Source organism: Cetorhinus maximus, chromosome 34, assembly GCF_964194155.1.
Source record: "Cetorhinus maximus chromosome 34, sCetMax3.hap1.1, whole genome shotgun sequence".
Taxonomy (NCBI): domain Eukaryota; kingdom Metazoa; phylum Chordata; class Chondrichthyes; order Lamniformes; family Cetorhinidae; genus Cetorhinus; species Cetorhinus maximus.
Window position 1 is genome coordinate 2,002,533 of NC_135912.1, and position 10,448 is coordinate 2,012,980.

Consider the following 10,448-nt stretch of genomic DNA (forward strand, 5'->3'; position numbering starts at 1 on the left):
TGCCAGTGAAAATTTGGGGCACCAGGAATGGGGGCAGGAATCCTGCAATCGGGTCCTGCCATCATTTTTAAATGGCTACGAATACCTCCAACTCTGCGAAAATCTGGCCATTTAACTCTGTTTCACTCCACAGATGCTGCCTGATCTGCTGAATATTCCAGATTTTCTGTTTTTATTTCAGATTTTCAGCATTTGCAGTATTTTGCTTTTGCAACATTTATAGAACCTTTAATTGAAATATTTAAAACAGAAGGAGAGAGTAACGTGTCCGTCCACTTTCTCTGTTTCTACTTGCCAGCTCCTTTTTTTTCTCGGTGGAGGACAGTGCGCAACTGGTAGTATAACTTGCATTGCCAGCTGCTCCTCACTCCAGAGCCTACTGTGAAACCGATGCCCAGTGGTGTATGTGGCCCCCTTAGGCATATAATTTAATTCCAGAATCGCTTCTAGTTTCTTCTATTTTGAATGAAACAAAAGACGACTGACCCTGTTTCCACAGGTTTCAGGGACCAGGATGGTTACATCAGCATACCAGTTTTGTTCACCCTGAATGTGATGGCGACAGCAAAATACAAATAGTATTCAAGAAGCTGAAAAAGCAATGAACTATTCAGTTGCTAACCTAATAGATGCTTTGACAGAGGCCTTGCAGCTGATGTTCTACTGCGCAATGCTGGAAGTGAAATACAGCAGCACATTTGGTGACGTTCCCTCATTCACTATTTTAACAAGAGAGATGAATGGATCTCATCACCAATCTTACATCTCACTGTTGCAGATCAATGATTTTTACTTACATGTTATTACCCTGTTTGGGGTACTTTACGATAAGGTCCCAGCCAACAGTTCAAGTGGCACAAAGGATCCCTTGGCACTATTCTAAGAGCTGTCTGTTCTCCCTAATGTCCTGGCAAATGTTCCTTCCTGAATCAAAATTAACAGATTAATTGGTCATTTATCACATGCTGTTTGTGGGATCATAATATGTACATGTTGACTCGTGTTTCCTACGTTGCAGCACTTTGAAAGTACTTCCCTTTTGTGATGCACTTTGGGACACACAGGATGAGAAATTTGTCATATATATATATATATAAATTTTATTCTTTCCTGATTTAATATCCTTGTATATGTTTATAATGCAGACCCAACAGGTGGAGGAGAATCGTGCGACCATTCCATCATAAATATGAGACCGGTACTAGAATCTGCCTTCTTTACTAAGGAGGTATGTGTTTGAACCATTGTTTGGCTAGGATAAAATAATGGCCAGTTAAAATACCACTGCCATACCAATGTAAGTGATCTAGAAATTGACCACTGTTAGTAACTCTTTGAGAACAGGACAGGTTATTAAGGTCAGAAAAACCAGCACAAAATTATTGGCTTTCCTTTCTCTCAAAAACTCAGGAACAAAAACTTGCATGTGCAATGATGCGTTCCAAAACTGTTCTCTTGGTTGTCAGACATCCTGTGACATTTCTCTAGCTGTGGCAGAGGATACAGTTATGTTAGGTCCAATAAGACTAGTAAGATACTAGTCTGCTCCTAGTATCACTGGGACCACATGGAGAGTTTCCATTGTACAGGATTACATGGGCATTCACAATGTTAAATGTTAACATAAAAATGTGACTGAAAAATTGTGACAACAGGAAGTGAAGTTGTAAACAGGAAATGCATGCTTACACATGGTTTTTAATATAATGCTAATTGATCTCCAGTGGTGCTGCAAACGAGAGTGCAGACCATGTATAGGCTTCAGGTGAATTGGGGTTAGAGGGCAGAGGATAAGTACACCCTGGCATACAGGTGTAATTCATTTCCCATTTTAAAGATGCACATGCTGTCCTTATTTTTATATGGCTATTATCAATTCTTATGTCCACATTTATACCTGGAACTGCCCACATAAACATCTCAGGTTTTAATAGTGCCATCCTGTCCATTGGGATTGTCTTCACATGAATCGTGCTAGGACTAGTGTTCTGGCGAGTCATATACTAATGTCATTCTTTGGGCTGTAGAGAAGGCTTTAAACTAAATAATGGGGGGAAGAGATCATGTGAGGCGAGATATGGTAAATTAAAGGCAGGAACGGACAGAGCATACAAACTTAAGAGTACGCCAGCAGATAAGAACAGAGATTGCAAAAATGGTAAAATATAGAGTTAAAGGCTCTGTATGTGAATGTGCGCAACATTTGAAATAAAATAGATGAGTTGCTGGCACAGAAATAAATATATATGATCAGACAGCCACTATGAAAGATAAAATAAATGTGGATGCTGGAAATCCAGAACAAAAACAAAAATACCTGAAAAACTCAGCAGGTCTGACAACATTGCGGAGAGGGATACAGTTGACGTTTTGAGACCATTCATCAGAACTAAGACATATAGAAATGAGATGAAATATTATGAAAATATGGTTGCAAAGTGACCAAGGCTGGGACATGAATATTCAAGGGTATTTGACATTTTGGAAAGACAGAAAGCTAGGAAAAGGTGGTGGGGTAGTTCTGTTAATTAATATGGACATTAGTACAGTAGTGAGAGAAGGTCTTAGCTTGAAAGAGCAAGATGTAGAATCTTGGTCCACTCCTCCATCACCCCCTACTCCTCAACTCCCACTTATGGCACCTCCCCATGCCCACGCAGAAGATGCAACACCTGCCCCTCACTTCCTCTCTCCTCACCGTCCAAGGGCCCAAACACTCCTTTCAAGTGAAGCAGCATTTCACTTGCATTTCCCCTAACTTAGTCTACTGCATTCGTTGCTCCCAATGCGGGCTCCTCTACATTGGAGAGACCAAACGCAAACTGGGCGACCGTTTTGCGGAACACCTGCGGTCTGTCCGCAAGAAAGACCCAAACCTCCCTGTCGCTTGCCATTTTAACACTCCACCCTGTTCTCTTGCCCACATGTCTGTCCTTGGCTTGCTGCATTGTTCCAGTGAAGCCCAACGCAAACTGGAGGAACAGCACCTCAACTTCCGACTAGGCACTTTACAGCCTTCTGGGCTGAATATTGAATTCAACAACTTTAGATCGTAAACTCCCCCTCCCCCCCATCCCCACCCCGTTTCTTCCCTCTCCCCCCTTTTTTTTCAATAATTTATGTAGATTCTTCTTTTCCCACCTTTTTCCATTATTTTTAAATCTACAACTAATACTTTGTTAGTCTGTCCACCCCACCCCCACTAGAGCTGTACCTTGAGTGTCCTGCCATCCATTCTTAATTAGCACTTTTCTTAGGTAATATCACCACCTTCAACACCTCTTTGATCCTTTTGTCTGTGACATCTTTTGATTATCTGCTCCTATCACTGCTTGCTTATCCCTACAACGACCCCACCCTCAACTTCTCTATCCCCCCACCCCCCACCTTAGACCAGCTTATATTTCACCTCTCTCCTAACTATACTTCAGTTCTGCCGAAGGGTCATGAGGACTCGAAACGCCAACTGTTTTCTTCTGCACCGATGCTGCCAGACCTGCTGAGTTTTTCCAGGTAATTCTGTTTTTGTTTTGGATTTCCAGCATCCGCAGTAGCTTTTAGCAAGATGTAGAATCAGTTTGGGTAGAGATAAAAATTAGGAAATGTAAGAGATCACTCACAAGAGTACCTCATGGGTCCCCGAATAGTAGGACAGAGTATACAGGAAGAAATAAATGGGGCATGTAAGAAAGGTACCGCAATAATCATGGGTGACTTTAATCCAGATGTAAATTGGGTGAATAAGCTTGGCAAAGGTAGCCTGGAAAATGAGTTCATACAGTGTATTCATGACAATTTCGTAGAATAATATTTTCTTGTACCAGCCAGGGAGTAGGCTATTCAAGCCTGGTAATGTGCAATAAGACAGGATTAATTAATAACCTCATTGTAAAGAAGCTTCTAGTCAATAGCAATCATAGCAGTATAGAATCTCACATTCAATTTGAAGGTGAGAAGTGAGGGTCTAAGCCTAGTATTTTAAACCTAAATAAAGGTGATTATTAGGGTCTGAAGGCAGAGTTGGCTAAAATGAACTGGGAAACTAGGTTAAAAGGCGGGACAGTAAAGACATAGTGGCAGACATTTAAAGAGATATTTAATAACTCAGCAAAAAATTGGGCAGATTTTAAAAACCAGCAAAGAATGACTACAAAAGTAATAAAGAGGGAGAAATTAGAGTATCAGAGAAAGGTAGCTAGAAATGTAAAGACAGATAGTAAGAGCTTCTGGAAGTATTTTAAAAGGATATCAGCGATGCAAGAAGGCAGCTCACCACCACCTTCTCAAGGGCAACTAGGCATGGGCAATAAAAGCTGGCCTTGTCAGCGATGCCCATATCCTATGAGTGAATTAAAGTGAGAGTTGGCCCTCTGGAGAGTGAGTCTGGGAAATTCATAATGGAAAATAATGAAATTGTGGCACTATTGAACAGGTATTTTGTGTTTATATTCACAGCAGAAGGGCTTAGAAAACTTCCCCAAGATACATGAAAATTAAGAGGTGAAAGGGAGGGAGGAACTTAAAACAATCACCATCACCAGGGAAAAGGTATGGGAAAACTCTTAGACCGAAAGGTGGACAAGTCCACAGGACCAGATGGCCTGCATCCTAGGGTCTTAAAAGAAGTGGATACAGAGATAGTAGATGCATTGGTTATAATCTGGAAGGGTCCCAGCAGTGGAAAATACCACATGGAATACCTTTATTCAAAAAAGGAGGGATACAGAAAGCAGGAAAGTACAGGCTAGTTAGCCTAACATCTGTCATAGGGAAATTACTCGAATCCATTACTAAGGAACATTTAGCAGGCACTTAAATCATAATAGGATTAGGTGTAGGGGTTAACATATTAGCATGATTAAAGGACTGGTTAGCTGAAAGGAAGCAGAGATTAGGGGAAAGTGGTTCTTTTTGGGTTGGCCAGCTGTGAGTATTGGAGTGGGTATAGGGGTATAGGGCCGGCCTGAAACCATAAGATAAGCCCTTCGTTCCTGGAATGAGTCAGATGAACGTTCTCTGAACTGCTTCCAATGCAATTATATCCTTTTTCAAATAAGGAGACCAAAACTGTACACAGTGTTCCAGTACAAAAACAGAATTACCTGGAAAAACTCAGCAGGTCTGGCAGCATCGGCGGAGAAGAAATCAGTTAACGTTTCGAGCCTTCATGGCCCTTCGGCAGAACTGAAGCATAGTTAGAAGAAGGGAGATATATAAACTGGTTTAAGGTGGGTGGGGGGGGGGGTGGTGGGTGGGAGGAGAGAGACATTGAGGGTGTGGTGATTGTGGAGATGAGCAGATAATCAAAAGATGTCACAGACAAAAGGGTCAAAGAGGTGTTGAAGTTGGTGATATTTGTCTAAGAAAAGTGCTAATTAAGAATGGAAGACAGGATATTCAAAGTACAGCTCTAGTGGGGGTGGGGTGGAAAGACTAACGAGGTTTTAGTTTTAGATTTAAAAATAATGGAAATAGGTGGGGAAAGAAGAATCTATATAAATTATTGAAAAAAAAGGCGGGGGGGGGTGGGGGGGAGAAACGGGGTGGGGATGGGGGGAGGGAGTTTAAGATCTAAAGTTGTTGAATTCAATATTCAGCCCGGAAGACTGTAAAGTGCCTAGTCGGAAGATGAGGTGCTGTTCCTCCAGTTTGCGTTGAGCTTCACTGGAACAATGCAGCAAGCCAAGGACAGACATGTGGGCAAGAGAACAGGGTGGAGTGTTAAAATGGCAAGCGACAGGGAGGTTTGGGTCTTTCTTGCGGACAGACCGCAGGTGTTCCGCAAAACGGTCGCCCAGTTTGCGTTTGGTCTCTCCAATGTAGAGGAGACCGCATTGGGAGCAACGAATGCAGTAGACTAAGTTAGGGGAAATGCAAGTGAAATGCTGCTTCACTTGAAAGGAGTGTTTGGGCCCTTGGACGGTGAGGAGAGAGGAAGTGAAGGGGCAGGTGTTGCACCTTCTGCGTGGGCATGGGGAGGTGCCATAAGTGGGGGTTGAGGAGTAGGGGGTGGTGGAGGAGTGGACCAGGGTGTCCCGGAGGGAACGATCCCTACGGAATGCCGTCGGGGGGGTGAAGGGAAGATGTGTTTGGTGGTGGCATCATGCTGGAGTTGGCGGAAATGGCGGAGGATGATCCTTTGAATGCGGAGGCTGGTGGGGTGATAAGTGAGGACAAGGGGGACCCTATCATGTTTCTGAGAAGGAGGAGAAGGCGTGAGGGAGGATGCGCGGGATATGGGCCGGACACGGTTGAGGGCCCTGTCAACGACCGTGGATGGAAAACCTCGGTTAAGGAAGAAGGAGGACATGTCAGAGGAGCTGTTTTTGAAGGTAGCGTCATCAGAACAGTGTTCCAGTTGTGGTCTCACCAAGGCCCTGTGGGATCAGTGCTGGGGCCTCAGCTATTTACAATTTATATCAATGACCTGTAAAGGGACTGAACATATGGCAGCTAAATTTGCCGATGACACCAAGATATGTAAGAAAGTAAGTTGTCAAGAAGGGGTAAAGAGTCCATAAAGGGCATAAATAGGTTCAGTGAGTGGGTAAAAAATTGGCAGATGTGGAACTGTGTGGGAAAATGTGAACTTGTCCACTTTGGTAGGAAGAATAGAAAAGCAGTACACTATTTAAATAGGGAGAGATTGCAGAACTCAGTGGCACAGAGGGATCTGGGTGTCCTGCAACATGAATCACAAAAAGTTAGCATGATGGTACAGCAAGTGATTAGGAAGGCAAATGGAATGTTGGTGTTTGTTGCAAGGGGAATGGAATATAAAAATAGGGAAGTTTTACTGCAGCTGTACAGGGCCTTGGTGAGACTACACCTGGAACACTGTGTATAGTTTTGGTCTCCTTATTTGAAAAAGGATATAATTGCATTGGAAGCAGTTCAGAGAACGTTCATCTGACTCATTCCAGGAACGAAGGGCTTATCTTATGGTTTCAGGCCGGCCCTATACCCACTGAAGTTTAGAGGAATGAGACGTAACCTTATTAAAACGTATAAGATCCTAAGGAGACTTGATAGGATGGAACTCCCTAGAATCCTGGAACTCCCCTCCTAACAGCATTGTAGGTATACTGACACCGCATGGCTTGCAGCGATGCAAGAAGGTTCTCACGACCACCATCTCAAGGAAATTAGGAATGGGCAATAAATGGCTGGCCTAGCCAATGATGCCCACTTCCCATGAAAAAATAAAGAAAGAGCATACTGGGGACATGTCCCCATTTCTGGGGAGGACTAGAACCTGGGTACACAGTTTAAAAATAAGTGGTCTCCCTTTTAAGACAGAGGTGAAGAGAATTGTTTTTTCCCTCAGGAGGTGATTAGTCTGCGGAATTCTCTTCCCCAGAAATCAGTGGAGGCGGTGTCATTGAATTTATTGAAGGCTGAGATGGATAGATTTTTGATAGAGAAGGGGCAGAATCTTGCCCTTGGATGGCGGGCGGGCCCCACCAGCTCGGCGGCTGGCGGACAGCCGACCCCCATCCCCGAAACGGGGCCCGCCGCCATTTGAGTGGGCGGGTCAATTAAGGCAAAAGAGCACACTGCTCCCTGAGGCAAACTCCTGTCTCAGGGAGAATAGTGACAGGTAAGAAAACTCAAAAAATAGAAAAATTAAAAAATTATTCACATGTCCCCCTCATGTGACAATGTCACACGAGATGGGACATATTAATAAAAAGTAAACTTTATTAGACTTTTTAAAAACAAACATGAAACCTCATCCCGCCAGTGGATGAGGTTTCATGCTTTATCAGAAGCTTGCTGGGTCTCCTGGCCTGCCCGCCAGCCTTAAGGTTGGATTGGCAGATCTTTAATTATCTTAATTCGCCTGTCAATGGCCTCAATTGGCCATTGACAGGTCAGCAGGCGGACAACTAATTTCGCTGTCCGCCTGCCTTCCTAAAAATTTAAAGGGACCGGGATGACGGCGGGGGTTCCTCCAAACGTCATCCCACGTCACTTCCCGTCGGCGAGTGGGCCCCGCCCCCAAATCGCCAACGGGAAAATTCAGGAAAGGGAGCAAGGGTTATAGGGGACAGACAGGAAGTGAAGTTGAGACCACAATCTAATTCAGATCAGCCATGATCTTATTGAGTGGCAAAGCAGGCTTGAAGGGCTGAATGGATTACTCCTGCTCCTAAGTCCGCTGTTTCTATGCCTGTGCTAGTCCTGCAGCACCTTCACTAGAGGAAGAGAGTAATTTCAGAATGAAAAGTTTGCACGTCCAGTTCCCATTATAAATATGGACACATGATCTTGTAGATGACAGGAACTGCATGTCAGTATAAGATTTTTCATTTAGAGAGAAATAAAAGATTTAACTCTTTCTTTTGCAGGTGAAAATCCAGAGGCCACAGATTAATACGTATGATTACATTTCTCAATTATAATACATTCATGTTGCCTACTTTTGTTTATTATTGATATGTACATTTTTCATTTTGTCTTGTAAATTGTATTTTGGTGTAATACCATGAGGAGGCTCTACCATTAAAGTAATGAATTATTTCTTTGAGAATCTTAGGTGTGTGTCTTTTCACAATTTAAACAATTAGAGGACTGGGTAGCAACAAGTTCATCAAACAAAAACACACAAGAGTGAGATGAACTAAGTTGGAAGGAAGTTTGTCCAGCATAGACTTGATGGGTCAAGAGGCCTGTTTCTGTGCCATAAAGTTCTATATCATTCTGTGTAAAAGTGCCCCCTTTAAAAGGGACACAACTAATGAAAATTAAATCATAAAAAGGGAAACTTATAGCTTAAATAATAATATTTTGCTCATGTCCAACAAACACTCCAATCCCTGTGGTGTTCACTGATCGTGGGTGGTCTCAAGTGTACCATATGGTGGTGGGAGGGGGGAACCATGAAATCCTTCTCCAGAGCCATCCAGGGCGGCTCGATGGTGGGCCTTGTGAACAGATAGCTTCAGTTGTGGCACCTCTGTGGCTCTGTCGCAGGGTCACGTAAACGGGTAAATATCCATCTCTTCAAGGGATAACCCTTGTCCCTAGAATCCATCCAAAAGCTTTGAGGGGTGGAATGAAGAACTATGGCATCCTGAACTTCCATGGCAGCTGTCAGGAAAGCAAGCACCCACATGGCAGAAAGCTCTTGTTGTAGTCGCAGACCAATTGAACGTTGAGGGAGCGGAAGGCCTTCCTGTTGATGAATCTCACTGGGCAGTCACTTGGTGCCTTGATGGTCACATGGGTGCAGTCAGTCTGACCTCAGTGGTGGGGAAACTATTGGAAGTAATTCTGAGGGACAGAATTAATCTACACTTGGAGAGGCAGGAATTAATCAAGGACAGTCAACATCGTTTTGTTAAGGGGTCACGTCAGTCCAATTTGATTGAATTTTTCGAAGAGGTGACCAGGTGTGTAAATGAGGGCAATGCATTTGACGTAGTCCACTTGGACTTCAGCAAGGCTTTTGATAAGGTCCCACATGGGAGACTGATAATGAAGGTAAGAACCCATGGGATCCAAGGCAATTTGGCAAATTGGATCCAGAATTGGCTAAGTGGCGGGAAGCAAAGGGTGATGGTTGAGGGGTGTTTTTGTGACTAGATACCTGTGTCCAGCGGGGTTCCACAGGGATCGGTGTTGGGTCCCTTGCTGTATATATAAACGAGTTAGACTTGAATGTAGGAGGGTTGATCAGTAAGTTCGCGGATGACATGAAAAGTGGTGGGGTGGTAAATAGTGAGGAGGATAGCCTTAGATTACAGGAGGATATAGACGGGCTGGTCAGATGGGCTGATCAGAGGCAAATGGAATTTAATCCAGATAAGTGTGAGACGATGCACTTAGGCAGGACAAACAAGGCACGGGAATACACAATGAATGGTAGGACCCTAGGAAGTTCCGAGGGTCAGAGAGACCTTGGTATGCATGTCCATCGGTTCCTTAAGGTAGCGGGACAGGTAGATAAAGTGGTTAAGAAGGCAGATGGGATACTTGCCTTTATTAGATGAGGCATAGAATATAAGAGCAGGTAGGTTATGCTGGAACTATATAAAACGCTGGTTAGGCCACAGCTAGAGTATTGCATGCAGTTCTGAAGGAAGGCATTATAGGAAGGATGTGATTGCACCAGAGAGAGTGCAGAGTAGATTTACCAGGATGTTGCCTGGGCTGGAGAGTTTTAGTTATGAGGAGAGATTGGATAGACTGGGCTTATTTTCCCTGGAGCAGAGGAGATTGAGGGGGGACATGATTGAGGTGCATAAAATTATGAGGGTCATAGATAGGGTAGACAGGAAGGAACTTTTCCCTTTGGTGGCGGGATTAATAATCAGGGGGCATAGATTTAAGGTAAGGGGCAGGAGGTTTAGAGGGGATGTGAGGTGAATTTTTTCACCCAGAGGGTGGTGGGAATCTGGAACTCACTGCCTGAAAGGGTGGTAGAGGCAGAAACCTTCATAACA

At 43.8% G+C, this 10,448-nt stretch overlaps 1 protein-coding gene across 1 annotated transcript in view; it reads left to right on the forward strand.

Moving 5' to 3' along the window:
• LOC144671705 (uncharacterized) overlaps nt 1-8,531 on the forward strand; it is a 49,473-nt gene extending 40,942 nt beyond the window's left edge. The window contains exons 12-13 of the mRNA XM_078533719.1: nt 1,146-1,228; nt 8,352-8,531. Coding sequence (XP_078389845.1) covers nt 1,146-1,228; nt 8,352-8,405 — 137 coding nt within the window. The 3' untranslated portion in view covers nt 8,406-8,531. The remainder of the gene's footprint in view (nt 1-1,145; nt 1,229-8,351) is intronic.
• The last annotated feature ends 1,917 nt before the right edge of the window (nt 8,532-10,448 follow it).